General features: G+C 47.9%; 2 protein-coding genes and 1 long non-coding RNA gene across 7 annotated transcripts in view; 1 reads left to right on the forward strand and 2 right to left on the reverse strand.

Annotated features, from left to right (window-relative positions):
• UNK (unk zinc finger) overlaps positions 1-4,401 on the reverse strand; it is a 33,342-nt gene extending 28,941 nt beyond the window's left edge. For 2 of the 5 annotated variants that reach the window (XM_053893206.1, XM_019466186.2), the window contains exons 1-2: positions 3,268-4,209; positions 238-492 (exon numbers count right to left, since the gene is read on the reverse strand). Coding sequence is in view for 2 of the 5 variants with exons in the window: in XM_019466190.2 (XP_019321735.1) it covers positions 4,233-4,336 (104 nt within the window). In the remaining 3 variants the exon portion in view is untranslated. Of the gene's footprint in view, positions 1-237; positions 493-3,267; positions 4,210-4,232 lie in introns of those variants that run through there. The other 3 variants (XM_019466185.2, XM_019466190.2, XM_019466189.2) reach the window with 3 other exon arrangements.
• A 4,164-nt stretch (positions 4,402-8,565) lies between these two features.
• On the forward strand, positions 8,566-11,913 carry LOC109276921 (histone H3.3A). Its single transcript, XM_019466195.2, has 4 exons — positions 8,566-8,696; positions 9,142-9,279; positions 9,383-9,536; positions 9,631-11,913. Exons 2-4 carry the CDS (start codon positions 9,152-9,154, stop codon positions 9,757-9,759), a joined length of 411 nt encoding a protein of 136 aa, XP_019321740.1. The 5' UTR covers positions 8,566-8,696; positions 9,142-9,151; the 3' UTR covers positions 9,760-11,913.
• Positions 11,914-18,692: 6,779 nt separating this feature from the next.
• On the reverse strand, positions 18,693-21,634 carry LOC109276931 (uncharacterized). Its single transcript, XR_002084911.2, has 2 exons — positions 20,838-21,634; positions 18,693-20,284 (listed from the first exon to the last, which is right to left on the reverse strand). It is a non-coding gene; the product is annotated as an uncharacterized LOC109276931 (long non-coding RNA).
• Between the last annotated feature and the right edge of the window lie 6 nt (positions 21,635-21,640).

The raw sequence follows: 21,640 nt of genomic DNA on the forward strand, positions 1-21,640 counted from the left end.
ACTGCCCCGTTTGGGAAAATAATCCCTACACCAGTCCAGTATTTAAAGTAATGTAGCTTTAAATGCAACCTTACTTTTATCATTCTTGTGACCTAGAGCCTCTCCTAATGAGAAAAATAACCTTTAGGCAAAGGTCTGGCAGGAAAGCCTGCAGATGTGTGGTGCTCAGGCTGCTGCAGGGCTCTTATTACCTAAGTGAGCTCATGGCTTCTAAGACACACAGGAAGGAGACCTCACCTTCAGGCATCAGGGTGTTGAAAGCGGGAGGAAGTAGGTCCACGAGGGTGTCTTGCTTTTGTGCACTTATCTGGGGTGCTATTTCCAGAGAAGGAGCTCCTTTATAGAGTGTGCCCAAGATGGATTTCTCTAAGTTGCTCTCAGAGTTGTCCAGCTGCCCTCACCAATAAGTCAGTCTTTGTAGGTTGATAGAAACCACCAGTCAAAGCAGATGCAAATGGATTGTGGGGAAGCCTTCTTTAGTATCTAACATAGCTGGATTAAAACAAAAAAACTTAACCATTAAGCAAATCTTCACTTTAATCATTACTTTAGATCATAGCAAATATCAACTAGGTGCTATGCTTGACTCTACCCTTAGCATGGGCACTTAATTCTTAATGGGGATATTGTGGGCTTGACTGATGGCCACAACGAGCTCTTAATTTTTGTCCTGTAAGAAATTAGTTCTACTTGATAAACAAGTAAACAAGATACAGAAATATTTATTGGTAATTTAACTCATGCTTGCTGAGGTTGCTTAGCAACACTTCCAGTGACTTCTGTTGCACAACAAGTTGTACTCTCCTAATGTATTTACAATTTTATTGCCATTTGCAATAATGATTTAAATACAATTTCATTTCCTGGATTTCCCAAAACACAGTCAGATGCAATCAAGTGAAGTCATGACATTTATACAGTGTATAAATTAACAAATTTGCCTCAAAATAGTTATGTATGGAAATACTGCTAGTTATCCTTGTTTAAAGATGCCCAGGGAACAGTCCTAAGTTAAAATGACACGTGGCTAGATGAGGTCATAAAGCACTTATCCTCTGTCTACCTGTAAGAAATCACCCAGTGGCCAGAAACTCCAAGAAACCGTCACTGAACTAGAATTTCATTTTCCTTTACCCCAAAGGTATTAAGAAGTCTGAGGATCAACTGCAGGTGAAGGAATCCAAAAACGATCTAATGTCTTTAAGGCTTACAACCTCTTACAGGGACAGAATAATGAGTCAGAAACCTGGTTATTTTGGAAGGCAGGTTTTTTGGTGATCTTTCAACTGTATACTTTTCCTTTTTATTCAACTATATACTTTTAATAATGTAACTGTTATACAGCAAAAAGTCCAAAGTTAGGTAAATAGTAGATACATTTTGGAACGTAATTGCTCTGAAATTTCCCATTCTTAAATCTGCTTTTATAAAATTCTACTACAATATACAAGATGGACTTGTTCTGAAAACAAAACAAATTACCTAGCAAGACGTCAAGTAGAAGAGGACTACTACGTGCACATTATCCTTTTACTGCATGCTAATCAAATGCTTGAAGCTGTACAAAAGAGTTAACTAATATAGGCATTTTCTAAAGGGTAGGATTCCTCAAGTCTAGCACAAGTGCCTACCACACCAATTTGCTAAAAGAATTATTTCAAAGTTTTTCTTAAAGCAAGATTATTCACAAATTTAGAGAAAAAAAAAGACCAACAAAATAATTATTCTTCAAACTTTGTCACGAATAATCTTCTTGGTTTAGGAAAAAGAGTTTAAACTCCAGGACTTTGCGGGGGCAAGAAGACAAGCCTACGGAAAGGCAATATTTGTTTTTGGTGGATTCAACTGTGTTTGCCAAGATTGTCCGCCATTATGATGAATGGCACTCAATTTTTTAAAATTTTTGAAGTTTGTTCATGTTTAAGCAATCTCTACACCCATTATGGGGCTCGAACTCTCGACCTCGAGATCAAGAGTCACATGCTCTTCCAACTGAGCCAGCCAGGTGTTCTGAGTGGCAGTCAATTTTAACACATATTTCTTCCAGATTATTGCAGATCACATAATCTCAAATAATATCAGGCACAAAAAATACACAAAGTTAGTGTACTTTATGTCCAAGTTTGAAAAAGTAAAAAAAAAAAAAAAAAGTTAAATACAGACATTTAAAAAAACAAAGGGTCTGTATCTGTATTCCACAATGGGATCGATGCAACATAAGGCCATATTCAGATTGGTATAAATTCTGGAAGTTCATGCTTATGAGGAAGAATTTTTTAAAATGCTGGCCAGCTCAAATTTTTAAAGCAAATATTAAAATAAAAATATTCCTGTATTCTAACCCCCAGGGATAACAAATGGGTTCACCTTAAAAAAAAAAAAAATCAGTGCCAGTAAGGGTACAGGTGCCATCATCTGTATGCTCAAGCTCCCTGCAACTCAGAGCTGGCATGACAGGGGAATGAAGTTTTCCAAATCATCTGAATGCCCATAAATCTACCAAGGAAGACAACAGATGTCCACCTCTGATTTTTGCTCATGAGAACAAACATACACACAAATGAACAGTTAACATGAAATAGAAGATGCAACACCTACAACCTCCAATCCACCCAATCAGGCTTGGGCGTTTGTTTCATCTACTTCTGTTGATTACTAAGCCACCGCAACAGCCAAGACTGATGATTACTCTGCACTTACCCAACAAGGAATGGAAAGACAGATTTTAAACAAATGAGCGTCTGTAGGACAAAAACTCAGATATTAACACTTACACAGATGTTACCTTGTTTCATCTGTCAACTCAAAGTTATAAGAAAGCCCTTCCAATATAAATTCCACAGCATACTCAGTAACAACATACAGAGGTTGCCGAAACGTTACTCAAGATATTATACGTATTTTACGGAAAAATATGATCCAAGCAACCACAGATTATATAAAGACGCTCCAGTTTATGTGAAATCTGCAGATTTTCAAATCAAAACCATACTACTGCTTGACCACATCACTCAACTTGATCCGTGTTCTCGGGAGGTAAGAGCATTTCACCAAAACCAATGGAAGAATGGCCGAAAGAACTCCAGTAATAAAGGACCAGCAAAGCAATGGCCTCAATAGAAAAGTAATGGTTAACGTGAGTCGGACTGTAGCCAAGAAAAAGCTTCCACTCCTTTCAACCAATAGCAGGGAATCTCACAAAGAAACCAATACACTTTCTAAAACCGATGTCCCCCAATCCCAGAACAGTTTCCCAATGGGGCTTACTTCTGTGAGTGACAAACAGGAGCTCCTCCTGTCTAGTTTTGATTCTTTCTACTCCAACAGGGGCTCCCTGCGCTCGGCTCACCAGGCGGCATTACTGTGTGGCTCTTAAGGGTTTCTCGACCCCCAGGTTCCAAATCTCCAGGCAGCCTCAGGTCCACCTGGGGATCCTTCTAAACATACACAGCACCTGGGAGGCACTCGAAGAGCATCAGGGAAATTGGAAACCAACATTTTGCTAAACAGGAGGGCCCGCCTCTGTATCTCTTTCTTCCGAGGCACCTAGCGCTAGGTGGTCGCTGAGCGTGCTTTGAAAAGGACATAAAGAGGAGACGGGGACCTCCGCTCAGACACCAGCAGGTTCCCATCTCGCTGGACTCCTGCGGTGGGAGTGCTGGGGCTGGGGGCACGCTCGAACCCCGTCGCCCTCGTGGCCCCGGACTCAGGCCGGGTCAGCTGTCCCCGCGAGTTCCAGCAAGAAGGGCCGCCGTACGCAACACACGGGCTTCGGGGACACAAAAGGCCTCCGGGGTAGAGTGCGCGGGGCGCCTGACAGGACCTCGCGCCAACCGTCATTCACAGCGGCCCTAGGGCTGGCCCCCCGGGGCACTCGTCCTGGCCGTGTCCTGGGCTTCTTATCGCCCCCGCGAGTGCCTGAGACTGTGGTTTTACGGTCTGAGGAACAGTTAGGCCTCAAAGGCCTGGCCTGAGATGTGTGCTCTCCGCACCCCGCGCTCCCGCCTTCCCCACTCAGCGGCGGGGACCGAGCTTCCCGCCCCACGGCCCGACCAGGGGTTGGTGGCAGTTAGAGGCGGTTGGGACCGGCCCCAGCAGGTTGGAACCGGTCTGGGCCGGGCCGGAGGAGGAAGGGGGGGAGGGAGAGGCCGCCTCGCGCTCTCCCTGCGCGCGTGACTCACGCTGGCCGCTGACGTCAGGCGTGCGCGCGCGGCGGGGGGGGCTCTACGTACGTGTAGTGCTGCGGTTTCTCGGGCTGTGCCTGCAGCACCTGAGCGGTAGCGGCCGGGGGCGCCGAGGAAGCTGCGGAGCCGCCGGGCCCGGGGCCCTTCGACATGGTCCTGTCTTCCTGCCTCTTCGCCGCTCCCCTTTTATTATTCAGTCTGCGCGGTCCGCGCCGAGGACCTAGTGCGCCTGCGCCGCGCCACGAGAACGTGAAGACCCCCCGCACGGCAGCAAGGGTTGCTGGGAGTTGTGGTCCTCGGTTCGGTAGGAATTTTACCGTCGGCAGAGGGTTGCTGCCGAAGGAATGGACCACAATACCCAGGGATCTTTGCAGACGGTGTCCCGGATGCTGACGGCCCGCCACGACTTGTGGGGATTGCAGTCCCGCGCCGTTTCTCCTTTTTGCCAGTGCGTTTCCAGTTTCTCAGAGGAGCTTTCCTCGAAACTGGACTTCCTGGAGAAGAAGGCGCTCAGAGCTACAGAGGCCCTACCGACTTCTGTGAAACAGTCTCAAGTATAATTTCATCGCCTACAGTGTAATGATTACTTCGCCACCGGAGTTAGTAGAGTTTGGGCTCAGTTCTGATGCCGGCCCCAACCGTGTGCTTAAGAACCTGTACTGTCCGTTTTTAGCTCTGGGCCTTTGTGCTGCAGACACCTGCAGTACTTCTCCAACATCCTTATTCTTGGGGCCGGCCTAGCTGGGGAGGCATGGAAGAAAGTGTGTCTGCTAGAAGTCAGTCTTAGAAATCTTTGCTAAAGTGGCGCTACACGGCACAGTATTCCCGCATCTTTGCTGAGGCGCTTCATACACCTTTACCCGCCCTGAAACCTGGAACTCCACTTGGGTCCCTTCTCAACTTGACACCTGGCCTGACCAACTTGTTTCCAGTACATTAGGGGCCAAAGACGAATTTAATCTCCGTCTAGAACAGTCTCAATTACACTGGCAAGTTGCAGGGGTGTTGAGAAGTGTCACACAGGGTCCAAAGGCAGATCTTGGGTTTGAGTAGGGGCGGGGCAATTAATAATCCACTACAGTTTTGTGCTCCGGTTGGCAGGCTTTCTATGTTTCTCGTCCTTGCTTCCCGCTAGTCCAGCAAAGTTCACAACGTGGATTTTGTAAAATAATCCAATTTCTCTGACCTAGGCACGCTGTGAGCTTTACAAAGCTCTTCGTGATGCATTGACACTTGTCATTTAACTTCGTTTTCCAGGGGCACCTGGGTGGCTCAGTCGGTTAAGCATCCGACTTTGGCTCAGGTCATAATCTCACAACTAGTGAGTTCGAGCCCTGCGTCGTCTGGCTCTGTGCTGACAGCTCAGAGCCTGGAGCCCCTGTCTGCCTCTCCGCATCTCGTGTGCTCTCTCTCTCTCCCCCTCAAAATAAATTAATTAATTTGTTTTCCGTATTGAGTCTATTTGAATCCATTGTTTTTAAGACCGATTTATACATGATTAGATAGGATTTTGTTAACTAATGATTGTCACGTAAAGGAAAACATTCCGGGTAATCTTGGGAGTGACGGAGGGTGGGGTGAACGGAAAATCGTTAATGCTTAAGAATGACACATACTTATTTTATTTAGTTCCGAATAGCCTCACATCAGAAGCCAAATTGTCAGCCTACAAAGTTGAGAAACTGGTATTTCCCAAACAGGCCAAATCAACTGTTTAACCACTAGGGGCGTGTGAAGATAAAAAAAATTCCAAAAGGACAAATAAAAGTTGTAGTATTGCTTAACCCTGTTACTAAATCCAGGTAATTGGTTTGTATGTTATTCCCAAAATTCCCGAGTGTGATTTGAATGAAGAAATACAGTTCATAGCACTAGGCTTTCAGTAAGTGTATACCATAAGCCTCAGAATGAGTTGGTACTGGTAAAATTGGGAGATGATATCATCCAAACTGCTTTATTTACAAAAGAGGAAACCGAAACTTAGAGAATTTGCACAGAGTTACTCAGCAAGCACATGGCAGAACAAGGACTAAGCAGCTTACATGCTGCATCACTTGTACATTGTTTTGATTGTATAAACATTTTCAGTTCTTCCCCATTTCCTGTGTTGTCTTTTCTGCCCCGGTACCAATTTAGGAAAAAAAGAAATCCGTATAACCGCCCGAGGAAGAAAGAAACTATTTTCACTAACCATCCTTTAAATGGATAAATGTAAATCTATACCTAGCTTCTCATGGGGCAATTTTAGTTCTCCTCTAGTAATTAACTGCAAAAAGAAAAACAAAACCGGAGTGTCTGTCCTCTGGAGGCTTGGGACAGACAGGATTCTGGATCTTTTAGAAAATCCTTGGAACACAAAAGGATTGTTAACTTGCGAGCCCATTTCTTCTCCAGTACATTTGGGCGGTCAAAAAAAGTTAACCCTTGCAGGGTATTTTTCTGGTTACATCCCAGATCATTCGACGGCTTTCTATGTGGGATCTAACCAGTACCTTGATTCTTGGCTTTACACAGGTTCTGAGGACAGGGCGAGAGTCTCCATCTTGGTTTCTTAGCATCACATGAATGAAACAGAAAGCTTAATTTTTGCCCTACTGTAAATTTTGGGAAGAATGCAGAAATTAAGGTTGACCAAATTGTCGCATAAAAGTTTAGGTATGTGATAATTAAATACAAATTGTATCTGTTAAGATTGAGAGGGCTGAAATGAGAGGAATTTGATACCGGAGATTGGGTCAAAGCCATTTTTGCCATACCCGATTTTTCAAATTGTGCATTTTCCCCCTCACTGTTGATACTGAGAGGAGACCTTCAGTGTCACAAGTAAATTTTTGAGGTATTTGTCTTTATGTACACTAATTATCTGGTTAACATCTACACCTTTTATTTTGGTAAATTTAAAAATATTCAGGGGTGCCTACCTAGCTCAGTCAGTGGAACGTGTGATTCTCGATCTCAGGGTAGTGAATTCGAGCCCGACGCTGGGTGTAGAGATTACTTAAAAATAAAATTTTTGTGAAAAAAATTCTGTGAAGCCAGAGTAGGAACAATGGAGTAAAATGCCCAAAGCTCTATTTCAATGTTCTGAGCTTTGTTTGGCTGGTCTTAACCTTAAGCCTGCTTTGATATTTTATATACCTGTGTCATCAGGAGAACTGAGTATTACAAAACATCAAAGACATTTATTTAGGCAAAGGTAGGGATTACCATTTTTTTTTTTTAATTTTTTTTTCAACGTTTTTTTATTTATTTTTGGGACAGAGAGAGACAGAGCATGAACGGGGGAGGGGCAGAGAGAGAGGGAGACACAGAATCGGAAACAGGCTCCAGGCTCCGAGCCATCAGCCCAGAGCCTGACGCGGGGCTCGAACTCACGGACCGCGAGATCGTGACCTGGCTGAAGTCGGACGCTTAACCGACTGCGCCACCCAGGCGCCCCACCATTTTTATACATTTGTCACGTTTCTTGAAATATCTACCAGAATATACCATTAAATACAAGGACACATATTTAATTTAGTTTTCTTTATTCTTTATGGACATGCAAATGCTGTTCTAGGACTATTCCCATTCTGGCTGTAGTCATTTCATTCAGTTGAATTAGGTAATTCAAAATATGCTGCTTAGTAGGTTACTTCTTAAGCATGTTGAAATTACAATGTAATGTAATTTGTGATGGTCTGAGAACATACAGAACAGGAAGCATAAAATCATTTATTGACATTTTTCTTTGTATCTACTATTTACTCCTACCTACACCACCAAACAAAAGAACTGCCTTTTGATTAAAATGTATATGCGTGATGTCTAAAATACTTGGTGATGTAATACGATTTGCTGAATTCTAATTTTGTACACTGTGTACATAACTATCAAAATGTGAAAGTAAATAATCACAGGGAACACATTTTATTTTACAACGGAAAATATTTGCAAAAACTTCCTTAAAGTAACTTCTCCTCCTGCATTTTATTAGCGAGATGCATCTATGGTTAGGCTCCTGCCCATCCCGTACCCTTAAGCCCTGATAGAGACCAATGCAATTCATTTGCATTGACTTTCTATTGTAGAGCTTTGGAACCAAGGGAAGGATCCAAACATAGCTTCATTTTATCCAATCAGAAGAGCCGCTTCGTGCTAACCTCTGATTCGCCCATTCCTCTTTGCATTCATCCAATCATCAGGCCACTTTAACAGCCAATCAGCGGCCTAGATACCCACCAATCCGGGAGCGGGGCCGAAGCACGGCCTTTGTGTCGGGGATGTCAGCGCGTCGGCGAAAGCTCCCGCCAATAGAAAAAGTCGTTGGTGTATGCAAATGAATCCCCTATGACGCAGAGACGCAGCGTGAAGCGTGGGTATAAAAGCGGAGGCAAAGGGGGGGCTTGGAGCACAGAGCGGTTTGGTCGTTCGTTGGAGGGTCCTCTTTTCTTTGCTCGGCGACTGCGGCTCTTCATTGGGGAGCAGGAGCGGCGCGACGATCGGAGAAGCGGCCTAAGACTTCGGCGTTGGGTAAGTGTTGGCGGTTTTACTCTTTGTTCGAGGCCCCGGCAGCCGTTGATGCCGCGGGCCGCAGCCGTTGGGAACGGAGCGCTGGCCGGTGCGGGCCGCTCGTGTCGGGTGTGGGGCCGGGAGGTTTTCCCTTGGGGCTTCGTTCCGGAACCGCGTCTCCGCCTCTTTCCCGGTGGTGATTCAGAGGTCCCGACGCCGGGTTCCGGGCAAGCGGGGCCTCCGCCCGTCGAGGAGGGGAAGTGACTCCTCCCCGCGCTCCCCCTCCCGGGGGAGGCCGCCGCCGCCGCTCCTCGCAGCCTGAGTCATTAGGGGAGGGGGAGGAGGCGGCGGCCCCGGGCCATCTGCCGCGGCAAAGAGGCGGAAGGGCAGGGGCGCCGAGCCCGTCCCATCCTCCGCCCCCGGGAGGCTAGCGCCACGGCCCGAGAGTCACGGGTGTCTTCTTTAGGTAAAAGAAAATGGCCCGAACCAAGCAGACTGCTCGTAAATCTACGGGTGGGAAAGCGCCCCGTAAGCAGCTGGCCACTAAAGCCGCCAGGAAAAGTGCTCCCTCTACTGGCGGGGTGAAAAAGCCTCATCGCTACAGGTAGGCGAGGCGGAAGGAAAACAATGACCCGGCGGCGCGCGGCCCCCAAGCGGGAGCGCTGTCCTCTCTCGGGGATCCGCTTACACTCTCCTGCCCGCTGCAGGCCCGGGACCGTTGCGCTTCGAGAGATCCGTCGTTACCAGAAATCGACCGAGCTTCTGATCCGGAAGCTGCCTTTCCAGAGGTTGGTGAGGGAGATCGCCCAGGATTTCAAAACCGATCTGAGGTTTCAGAGTGCCGCCATTGGTGCGCTGCAGGTAAGACGAGCGTGGCTGGAGTAGGGTCGGAGGGCTTCTGCGTGGCTTCTCGTCCTCGGAGAGAGTTTAATGGTGTGGCTCTTGTGCTCCACAGGAGGCCAGTGAAGCGTACCTGGTGGGTTTATTTGAAGATACTAATCTGTGTGCCATCCACGCTAAGAGAGTCACCATCATGCCCAAAGACATCCAGTTGGCTCGCCGGATACGGGGAGAGAGAGCTTAAGTGAAGGCAGTTTTTATGGTGTTTTGTAGTAAATTCTGTAAAATACTTTGGTTTAATTTGTGACTTTTTTTGTAAGAAATTGTTTATAATATGTTGCATTTGTACTTAAGTCATTCCATCTTTCACTCAGGATGAATGCGAAAAGTGACTGTTCACAGACCTCAGTGATGTGAGCACTGTTGCTCAGGAGTGACAAGTTGCTAATATGCAGAAGGGATGGGTGATATTTCTTGCTTCTCATGATGCATGTTTCTGTATGTTAATGACTTGTTGGGTAGCTATTAAGGTACTAGAATTGATAAATGTGTACAGGGTCCTTTTGCAATAAAACTGGTTATGACTTGATCCAAGTGTTTAACAATTGGGGCTGTTAAGTCTGACCATACATCACTGTGATAGAATGTGGGCTTTTTCAAGGGTGAAGATACAAGTCTTAACCACAGTGTAACTTACAGTTTCCTTAAAAAAAAAAAAAAAAAAAAAAAAAGTAAAACTGGCAGCTATAGAATACACTATGTGCATTTATAATAGCTATTTTATATATTGTAGTGTCAACATTTTTAAATTAAATGTTTTACATTCACATGTGGTGGGGAGTCTTGTCATTAAGGTGTGTGTAATTTAAAGTCCAGTTGGTTTTCTCCTAACTAGACTGCACTTGTTTTCATGAGAGTAAACTGCTTTGCAAATTATACCTTGCATAAGTCCTCATTCTACCACATGTTAACTAACCCTCTAGCTGATTAATGCAAACACTAAGGGGGGGATTTTATTTATAAGGGCTCTAGAATATAATACAAGTTATTCACACCAGCATCATCTGTTACTAATATTCTATACTAGTTAGTGCAGCTTTTCTTTGTGTTGTGACTGGTCTCATAACTAGGTTTTTTCTCTACAAAGAGGAAACCATACCGAAGTTCTTTTCCTTGTGGAGTTTGTATTATAATAACCCTTAGAGTAAACTTGCTGTGGGAGAGGGGCACACAACTCCAGCTTCTTGAGCCTCTGCCAGTTAAGGTGGTGTCGGGTTAGGTTACATCTGATAACATGGTCCTGGAAAAATCACTTTATAGAGGTGGCCTTCCAAGTGGTTTTAAAAACTAACCTTCTATTGAAGTCTTTAGGTCAATTATGTATGTTGACTAAATTTACAAATAAACTTGTTTATTCAACGAAGTGTCAAAAACCTACATTGAGTATACAGAGAAATACATCCATTATTTAGGTTCTTTGTATCTTGAAGCTTGAGCTTGGTCTATATCTGGTTTTGCTTGGTAGACGAGCCATTTGTATACAAAAATGACGAATTTCCGTAGACCAGTCGTTTCACCGCAAGTACAGAGTACCTTGGTTTAAGCCACTTTTTCAGTACGAAGCTAGTTTAATTGACCAGTGATGGTCCACTGTAAGCTTGTTAGTATCTAGATCTAGTCAGCAAGACCATGGGCACGACGGCCACTGGTCATCAGATGAGCATTTTGTGTGTTTGAAGCTAGTAGCTATAGAAAAGATAGTTGTGCCCTGATAAAGTAGCTTTTTAAAAAAAAGTTTGGGTTAGTTTCACATTCAAGGGGCTTATGAAGAGACGCAAGTTAGGATACGTAGGGTTGATTCTTGGCAGCTTAATGAGTCTTCATGAGGCACTGAAGGTGGGAGGGTGGAGTCCAACAACTGCTCTGGAGCAGTGACTTCCCAATTCTGATGATCTCAACATTGTTTCTGAAGGACGTTGCCATCTTGGACACGGGAATGTGCTGTGGGGTGCCTGGCAGTGTCTGAGTAGTAGACTTAACTATGGTGATGTCCGTTTGTTGAGTTTACTAGTTGTGATAACCCAAGTGGGGTGAAACTTGACTCTTCGCCAGTACGACTTGGGTACATCCTGATGTAGACGTTTGTGGGTTTTATTGGGCAGCTTGGAATCTTGCTGCTTTAAATAGTGCAGCTTGTGCTTGCACAGTTTGCATGAGCAAACTTAACCCAGCAGTCGAAAGTATCTTTTGGTTCTAGGAAGCTGCCCACACAGGATAACTCTGGGTTTTAGGTGATGGAACAGAATCTGTAAGGAGAAAAGCAAAAGCTGGAGCTGATGAAGGTATCCTGTGCCCTTGATGGATGAGACAAAAATAAAGTTTTTTGAAGTTGAGATTATCTCATCTTGTTAATGGTCTTCATTTGAATTGATAACATCTATTTCACAAATAAAACTTTTTGTGGGGAAATGCCCGGAAAGTTTGCCTTCTGACTCAGCTGGGGGGGGGGAGGGGGGGGATGCATTCAGAAAGGACAGGCAGACCCCCTTTTGAAAGGTGTCACAGTTTGCTCAAGGCTGCAGATGTGTGCCTGTTGAGCCTGTGGATTAATGGTGCATTTCTTGACTGTCGATGGATTTGATTAGGCCAGACCCGTTGAGGGCCGGAAGTGTCCGCATCCTGCACGGGCTCTGACTACCAGGAGATCTTGAACCAAGCTGTTTATTGCCCTTGTCCTGAAGCCCTCAGCCTGGCCAAAAGCCAGGTCCACCCTGGTGAGGTAGCCCCCATTGCTTTTCCTCCACACCTGTTTGTCCTTGCATTCCCCTTTTTCCCTGCTAGGCTAATAGTAATTATGGACCTGTGGGCCCTTGTTTCTAAGTCTGAAATAATCCCTGCTTCATCCTTAAACTGGTATGTGTAAAACCAGATGATTTATTCAACATGTAGAAATTACACTCTATTTACAAGATTTAAGGTGGTGGGATGCCTGGGTGGCTCAGTCAGTTGAGCGTCCCAACTTCGGCTCAGGTCATGATCTCAAGGTTCGTGAGTTCGAGCCCGGCATCGGTCTCTGTGCTGACAGCTTGGAGCCTGGAGCCTGCTTCGGATTCTGTGTCTCCCTTTCTCTACCCCTTCCCCTCTCATCCTCTGTCTCTCAAAGATGAATAAACGTTAAAAAAAAAAAAAAACGGGCCCCTGGGTGGCTCAATCAGTTGAGCGTCCGACTTCAGCTCAGGTCATGATCTCACAGTCCGTGAGTTCGAGCCCCACATCGGGCTCTGTGCTGACAGCTCAGAGCCTGGAGCCTGCTTCAAATTCTGTCTCCCTCTTCTCTGCCCCTCCCCCACTCATGCTCTCTCTGTCAAAAATGAACATTAAAACAAAAACTGCAAAGTTTAAGGTAGTATGAAAACAGAGGCAAGCACTTCAAACCCAACTTACTTAAATATATCTTAAGTTTCCTTGTTTATTTTTTGAGAGCGTGCAAGTGGGCCAGGGACAAAGAGGAGGGGGAGGAGAGAGAGTCCCAACCAGGCTCTGCACTGTTGGCCAACGGACTCAAACCCACAACTGTGAGATCGTGACCTGAGCCAAAATCCAGCTGGATGGATGTTCAAGCCACTGAGCTACCCAGGTGCCCCGAACCCAGCTTATTTACAGAGATTTGCCCTTAGACAAATAGCTAACTGGGTCGTCCTCACACTTCAGCGAGAAGGAAGGACAGATCCGGGAGAGGCCAGCAATGGCCACCCCATACCCCTTGTGGGGGCTTCCCAGCCAGGGAGGCTCAGAGTGTAAGGAAACAAGCTCTGAGCTAACTGGCTGGACTGGAAATTGACTCTTTTCCACTCAGTTCCTCAGTCATTCCTCAGCTTTCTCCCCGGGGCTCTCCCTAGCTGGCTCCTTGCAAGCACTGCCTCCTGCCTGGCGGTGGGCATGGGGGCTGGGGCCTGTGCAGCGCTTGGAAAGCAGGCCCCTTCTGGATCACTTTCAGGTAGAGTAGCAGAGGGTAGACACAGTCCAGTCAGCTGTCTGCCAGTGGCTCAGCAGGAAACTTGGCCTCGCCCTTCGTTTCCCACAAGACGGGGCCAGCCTGTGTCCGGGGCAACAGCAGAGGGGGCCAGAGAGCAGAACCTCAGGCCTGTGGCCAGCCCAGCCCGCCAACGGGGAAGGGCGAGGTGTGGTTTTCACCACACCCGTCCGCAGCTGTCTCACTGGTGGTGCTGTGGTCTACTGGGCATGAGAATCTTGAGCCCCCACCCTGAGCCTCCGGTCCCCACCCCTGCCTCCCCGTCCCTTGGGTTGGGAGTGCTTCACCGTCACCCCACTGTGGCCATCACAGCCTGCTTTCCCTCGGCCCTGACACTGAGGCACCGACCGAAGAACACCGCTGAGCTGGCTGTGCCGTGCCTGGGCCCCACGGCCTCTTCCTCCCTCAGCCCAGTGGTGGTCCCACCTGCCCCCGTTGGGCATTCCTCAGGGGGAGTCCGTCCAGCTGGGCCTGGCTTTGGTCGGCAACTTCAGCACAGGCAGCTGGCCGTCTAGCTGCCTTCCTGAGGACAAGGCTAGGGGAAGGAAGGAAGGGCCAAGTCCCTGCCCAGGCTGCTAGCCCAAATCCCGCAGCACCCCCACGGAGAAGGCTAAAAATGCCCCCTTGGGCCAGATGGCCGGCCTTTTGGCTCCCTGACCCCTTTGTCACCTCTTTGTCAGCACGTGTGGGGAATGAGCAAGGTTGTAGATTGAGGTGATGCAGCTGGGTCAGCTTGGAGTTTACACAGAAGAAGGCTGTGCCGTGAGGTGGAGCCAGGGCCTGGTGTCCTGCCCCCCTGGGGGGTGTCTGCTCCCCGTGGCTCTGTTAATTGCCCAGCAGCCCCCTGGCGGTGAGGGATCCCACCTGGATACCACCATTGTTCCCAGCAGGATCATGGAACTTCTCTGGGATGTGCCCCTTGCCTGAGCATCAGGGGCCAGGACTGTCGGTCAGGCACACCCAGGAGAAGCATGTAGCTTTCTGCCCTGAGCAGAGGACCCTCCTCCACCCCACGTACACCATCACCCTTCTCCATAGAGGAAGCTCAGAGTTCTGCAGTCACCCTCACTACCAGGGAAGCAAGGGCAGGGGCTTTGGTGAGGCTGTGGTCCCTGGAGGGGCTATAAAGCCACACATGACTTGGAAGGGTGCCAGGGACTGGGGTCTTGTCTCCATCCAGTAGCTGCCAACCCTAGTTCAGGAATATATACAGTGGAATGGAGGGTGGGCAGTGCCCAGTGCAAGGTGCAAGAACAGATTGCTGTGGGGCGTCTGGATGGCTCAGTTCGTTAAGCAGCGGTCTTCGGCTCAGGTCATGATCTCACGGTTTGTGAGTTCAAGGCCCGTGTCAGGCTCTGTGCTGACAGCTTTGGATGCTGTTTCTCTCTCTCTCTCTCTCTCTCTCTCTCTCCCTCTCTCTCTGCCCCTCCCCTGCTCAGCCTCTTGCTCTCTCTTAAAAGCAAACATTAAAAAAATAAAAACATCAAAAAATAAGAAAAGGGTGCCTGGGTGGCACAGTCAGTTAAGCATCAGATTCTTCATCTCGGCTCAGGTCATGATCTCACAGTTCATGAGTTCAGGCCCCTGCACTGTTGGTGCAGAACCTGCTGGGGATTCTGTCTGTCCTTCTCTCTGACCCTTCCCTGCTTGTGCTTGCTTTCTCTTTCTCAAACTTAAAACAAAAACTTAAGAAGAGAGGCCTGCGGCCCTAAGCTGTCCCCTGCATCTTGGGAGTCTGGATTTCTCCCTGGCCGTTGGCATGACGGTCATCAGCCTAGAGAACAGGAACTTCAGGGACATGGTGGGGGCACCAAATAAAGATAAGGCCTAAAGCTGGCCCCTCTTAGCGGAAGCATCCAAGGCCAGGGAGGGACAAGAAGCTCCTGGTGCTTTGAAGGAAAGACTTGCTTGTATTTGGAGTTGTGCCTGGCACACAGCAGAAGCTCCAGACGTGTTTGCTGACCAGCCCGGATGGCCTTGGCAGCCCACAGCACAGCTGGCTGGATCTGCTCCTGGCATGGGTGGCAAAGAATGAGCCCAAAGTCCCAAGAGCTTTGGTTACCTGGCTTCCAAACTGGGAGTGTTCCATGTAGAAACTGGGGCTCCAGTGGTCCCCGAGAACAGCTGCCCCCTCCCGTCCCTTATTAGAATCTGAGCTTTGTGTCTTGACACTTCAGTAAGCAGAAGCTATAGCAGGTCAGGATGCTGCTGGGGACAGGGTGGTAGCTGAGAGGATAGGCTCAGGGTCAGCCAGGCTCAGGTTCAAGGCCCAGCTCCCCCATGTGGATGAGTTTCCGAACCCATCTGTGCTTCCCTATCTGTAAAACGGGAATAAAAGCAGTGTCTAATAGGCTTGAAAGGATTTAATGACATAATCTGTGCAAAGCCTGGTGACTAAAAATATTTGACAGCAGAAGTAAAGGGCACTGACCAATCAGAGCACAGACTGGTAGTAAACAACCAGTACTGCCCTCTGGCTGAGTACAGCCCTGATATCAGGGCTTACCACAAGCTCAGTGTTAGTATTACCAACATTACAGAAGCTGCTATCATTCATGTTACAGCAGGGCAAAGGGGGTCCAAATCAGAAGATAGGTTAGCCCTCTGGAAACAACCACAAAGAGAAACTCCCAGAATGAGTGAGAGGGTGGCCATCTGCGGAGAGCAAACATTTTCAGAGAAGGTGTCTGTAGATATCAGCATGGGAGATGTGGACCCAAATCCCATCAGGGGTCCAGGCTGTGATTGCAGCAGAGAAGCTAGAGCTACACAGAGCTCAGAGACCCTCAATCGCATGAAGAAAAACCAAGTCTAAAAAAACTTTTTTGAACATTTATTTATTTTGGGGGCACCTGGGTGGCTCGGTTAGTTGAACGTCCGACTTTGGCTCCGGTCATGATCTCACTGTTCATGGGTTCGAGCCCCGCGTCTGGCTCTGTGCTGACAGCTCGGAGCCTGGAGCCTGCTTGGGATTCTGTGTCTTCCTCTCTCTGCCCCTCCCTGGCTCGTACTCTTTCTCTGTCTCTCAAAAATAAACGTGTGTGTGTGTGTGTGTGTGTGTGTGTGTGTGTTTAATGTTTATTTTTGAGACAGAGAGAGAGAGAGAGCATGAGCAGAGGAAGGGGCAGAGAGAGAGGGAGACACGGAATCCGAAACAGGCTCCAGGCTCTGAGCTGTCAACACATAGCCCGACACTGGGCTCAAACCCACGAACCGTGAGATCACGACCGGAACCAAAATCGGATGCTTAACCGACCGAGCCACCCAGGCGGCCTGAAAAACTGAGTCTAGCAGGAAGGACCCAAAGGCTAAGAACAGTACAGAGACGGACACAGATTCTGGTAGGGAAGAGGCACCTCTAGAGTGCCTGTCTTCAGTCAGGAGCCAGTTCTCACTATCGCCTGGACAGATGTGGGTCAGCAGCCTCTAGGCCTGCCTCAGCCACTGGGCATCTGGCTGGCACCGTGGTATTTCCACCACTGCGGTGGGTATCACTGGCAATTCGGTCACAATACCACAGTCCCGTGTGACAGATGGCTCTGGCTGTGCTGGTACGAGTGAGTTTTTCAGCCAGTAGAGCAGAGGACAGACCAATAAGGGTGCCACCCCGCCCCGCTCCCGCCAATCCTGTGACATCTGGCCAGGAAAGTGGGAGCGAGGGTCAGAGGTCAGAGGCAGACTTCTCCTGAACAAATTTCATGTAACCCGCTAGATGGGCTTCAGAAACAGAGTAAACACATCTTCCAAATAAAATCGATGTTTCAGAGTTCCTCTGCCGAACAAACAGGAACACTTGCCCTTAGATCAAATCCAGGTTCTCTAAGACTGAAACAATACAAAGGACGAGTATAGGGCAAATGGATATGTTTTCAATCAAAGTGAAACAATGGAAATAAAAACAAGGGTGTAGGCCTGGCAGGCATTGGGATCCCTCCTCTCTCTCTCCTTATTTAGAAAGCGTTCCTCCTCTCCATCCCAGCACTTAGCCAGAGGGGGCCGGATGGTGTCTGCCTCCCACCCAGAGCAGGAGAGCCTGGGGCTTTTATCTGGCCAATTGCACACAGGAGAGTCCACTGATGTCTGTTGAATTAATGGATGACTGATAATAACAGCAAATATTTATTCTGTGCTTACCAGTGCCAGGTGCTAGGCTGGGCACTTTATGAAAATGATCTCATTCAGTTCCTTTTTATAACCGTTTGTTGGGAGGAATCGCTAGCCCCCATTGTGCAGATGAGAAACTGAGGCTCAGGTGCAGTCATCTGCCTGCGATCGTAAGAGCAGAGATTTGGGCTCAGGACTGTTGGGTGTCAGAGCTCAGGTGGGTAAAGCATTCACAGAAAAGCGGTTGCCTGGTCCCACACGTCTCTGAGAGTGGTGCCTGGATGGGAGGCATGGTTTATGAGTTTAATCCCATTTCAGCCAGCCCCAAGGGCCACTCATTGTCTTGTCTTTTGTTTTGCCTACGCTAAAAAAGGCTTTACTGAGGAGCGCTCAAAGGGAGCAGGCCTGCAGATGGAATTTGGGATAGTTTCATTTCCCAAGTTGTTTTTGTTTTTTATAATAGAGAGAGCAAGCATGAGCAGGGGAGAGGGGCAGAGGGAGAGAGAGAGCCTTCGCGTGGAGCCTATTTAAGCGTTTATTTAATTAGATATTTAATTATTCATTTAAGTAATCTTTACACCCAAGGTGGGGGCTCAATCCTACGACTCTCGGATCATGACCTGAGCCTAAATAAAGAGATGCTTAACTGACTGAACCACCCAGGTGCCCCCCAAGGTTTTTTTTTAAAAAGCAGCTTTTATTGCGGGGTGCCTGGCTGACTCAGTCAAAAGAACACTCGACTCTTGATCTAACGATTGTGAGTTCAAGCCCCACGTTGGGTGTAGAGATTACTTAAATGAAAAAATAAATTTAGGGGTGCCTGGGTGGCTCAGTTGGTTAAGCGTCTGACTTCGGCTCAGGTCATGATCTCACAGTTCAGGAGTTCGAGCCCCACGTCGGGTTCTGTGCTGACAGCTCAGAGCCTGGAGCCTGCTTCGGATTCTGTGTCTCCCTCTGTCTCTGCCCACCCCCACCCCCACCCCCACCCCCAGCTGGTGCTCTGTCTCTGTCTTTCTCAAAAATAAACATTAAAAAAAATTAAAAAAAACAGCTTTATTGAGATACATTACACATATCATACAATTCACCCATTCCAAGTATAAAATTCAGTGGTTTTAGTATATTTGAAGATCTGTGCAACCATCACCACGGGCAATTTTAGAACACTTTCCACACCACAAAGAGAACTCGGTACCCTTGGTTATCACTCTTTATCCCCTCCATTTCCCTCAGCCCTAAGCAACAACTAATCTCCTGTCTCTGCAGATTTGCCTACTCTGAACATTGTGTGTATCTGGAATCATACAACTTGTGGTCTTTTGTGACTAGCTTCCGGCCTTTGCCACGCGTTCAAGGTTCAACCATGTAGTTCCATACTGTGTACCAGCACTTCACTGTTTTTATGCCTGAGCAAAATTCATTGTTATGGACATGCCACATTCTCTTTATCCATTTATCGCTTTGGGTTGTTAACATCTTTTTTTTTTTTTTTTAAGTTTATATATTTATTTATTTTTTAGTAATCTCTACACCCAATGTGGAGCTCGAACTCATGACCCCAATATCAAGAGTCGCATGCTCCTCCAACTGAGCCAGCCAAGCGCCCTCACTTGTTACCACCTTTTGGGTAATGTGAATAGTCCTACCATGAGCATTAATGTAGAAGTTTTGTGTGGACCTATGTTTTTTGTTTTTTTTTTTAATGTTTATTTATTTTTGAAAGGCGCGGGGGAGGGGCAGAGACAGAGAGAGAGGGACAGAGGATCTGAAGCAGGTTCCGCGTTGACAGCAGTGAGTCGGATGCCAGGCTGGAACCCACGAACCGTGAGATCATGACCTGAGCCGAAGTCCAGACGCTCAACCGACAGAGACACCCAGGCGCCCCTGGACCTACGTTTTCAATTCTCTTGTGTACGTACTTAGGAGTGAAATTCCTGGGTCACATGGGCACTCTATGTTGAGCATTTGGTGGAAATGCTTAACTGTTTTACATTCCCACCAGAGACTGAGTGTTCTGATTTCCCCACATTCTCAGCAACATTGCTGTAATTGCTGTTGTCTTTCATTTTGGCCATACTAATGGGTGTGAAATAGCACCTCATTGTGCTTTTGGTTTACATTTCCTTAATGCTAATGATGTTGAGCACCTTTTCATGTGCTTATTGGCCATTTGTAATCTTCTTGGGGAAAACGTTCAAGTCGTTTGCCTATTTTAAATTTATTTGTCTTTTTTGAGTTGTAGGAGTTCTTTATATGTTCTTGATACAAGGCCCTTAAATATATGATTTGCAAATATTTTCTCCCATTCTGTGGGTTGTCTTTTTACTTTCTTCATTGTGTCCTTCGACGCAGGAAAGTATCTTATTTTGATGAAGTACAACTTACCTATCTTCCTTTTATCTCTTGTGCTTTTGGTGTCATATCAAAAAAGCCACTGCCGAGGTCACAAAGATTTATCCCTATATTTATTTCTAGAAGTTTTCAGAGCTGCCTTTTAAAATTTTTCTTAAATTTATTTTATTTTAGAGAGAGAGCACGCAAACGGGGGGGGGGGGGGGGAGGGAGAGAGAGAATGTTAAGCAGGCTCCACGCTGAGCTTGGAGGCTCGATCCCTCGACCCTGGAATCAGAACCTGAGTGGAAATCAAGAGTTGGAGGCTCAACTGACTGAGCCGCCCAGGCACCCCCAGAGCTGCATTTTTTTTTTAATTGAGGTGTACATAACATACAGTGTTATATTAGTTTCAGGTGTACAACATAATGATTCAACAATTCCATACATTACTCTGGGCTCATCATGGTGAGTATCAGAGATGCATTTTATTTTTTTTTATTTTTTTAAATTTTTTTTAACGTTTTTTATTTATTTTTGGGACAGAGAGAGACAGAGCATGAACGGGGGAGGGGCAGAGAGAGAGGGAGACACAGAATCGGAAACAGGCGCCAGGCTCCGAGCCATCAGCCCAGAGCCTGACGCGGGGCTCGAACTCACGGACCGCGAGATCGTGAGATCGTGACCTGGCTGAAGTCGGTCGCTTAACCGACTGCGCCACCCAGGCGCCCCAGAGATGCATTTTAAATGCACTACTCCACTCTTTGGGCAACCCCCCCAGCAGACCCCAAGCTCTAAACCTGGCCACAACTCTCCACAAAGCCCCCCACCCTAGTCCCAAATAGGCTGCTCACATTTCAGCATTTCTGCTTCACGGTTTCATATAGATGCAAATGTGCACAGGCGTCCAGGCAGGGACAGCTTGAAGGTTCAGGACGCAAGCTGGTGAAAGAGGCGGTGGTGAGTGTCAGATGCTGGGTCCAAGGCTCAGGACTGAGGAAGCACCTGCTGGGGCCAACAGCCCCACCTACCTTGGCAGCCCCGGTAGGTCCTTCCAGTGGAGGCTGGGGCCACTGCTGTCCAACTGCCACTCCTTCCTCCTTCCGTTGCTAGCAGTTATGACAGCGGGGCCACTATACAAAAGGGCCTGTAGAAAGCGACTCCCTGGTCACCACCCAAACTTGGCTTTCCTCGTCTCAATTTACGCATCGTGCCAGGCCACCCTCTCAGAGACCCAAGATCAGGGTCTGATGACCTCTCGCGGCGGCAGGACTCTAGGACCTGGGAGAGCCCTTTGGGAAATTCAGGTCGGCCGGATGCCAGCCCTGCTCCTCTGGCTGTGGGTGAATGGCCTGGCCGGTGCTGGTAGCAGAGAAAGGGGCACCAGGGCCGGGGAAGGGCAGCTCAGATCCTCCAGTCCGGCCAATACCACTCGAGTGGGCACCCGCCGGTCTCTTCCAAAGTCCGCCGCCCGCCGCGGCGGGGGTGTGGGGAAGATCCTTCCGCGGCGGGGGTGTAGGGGAGATCCCAACCCCGAGCGCCCAGCAGGTGGCTTGGGCCGCGAGGCGCGCGGGGGCGGGCCCGGCGCGGCGGGGGCGGGAGGAGGCCTGCGGTGGGGGCGGGGGGCGCGTGCAGGAACGCGCGCCGCCCCCGCGCG

The sequence above is a fragment of the Panthera pardus genome, unplaced genomic scaffold (assembly GCF_024362965.1).
Source record: "Panthera pardus isolate Hobbes unplaced genomic scaffold, ASM2436296v1 HiC_scaffold_3, whole genome shotgun sequence".
NCBI lineage: Eukaryota > Metazoa > Chordata > Mammalia > Carnivora > Felidae > Panthera > Panthera pardus.

Excerpts from the sequence above, each read along its gene's own strand:
- LOC109276921 (XM_019466195.2), top strand. The coding sequence starts at position 9,152 with ATGGCCCGAACCAAGCAGACTGCTCGTAAATCTACGGGTGGGAAAGCG. Across the intron at positions 9,280-9,382 it reads AAAAAGCCTCATCGCTACAG|GCCCGGGACCGTTGCGCTTC; the intron begins GTAGGCGAGGCG and ends TGCCCGCTGCAG. Across the intron at positions 9,537-9,630 it reads CCGCCATTGGTGCGCTGCAG|GAGGCCAGTGAAGCGTACCT; the intron begins GTAAGACGAGCG and ends TGTGCTCCACAG.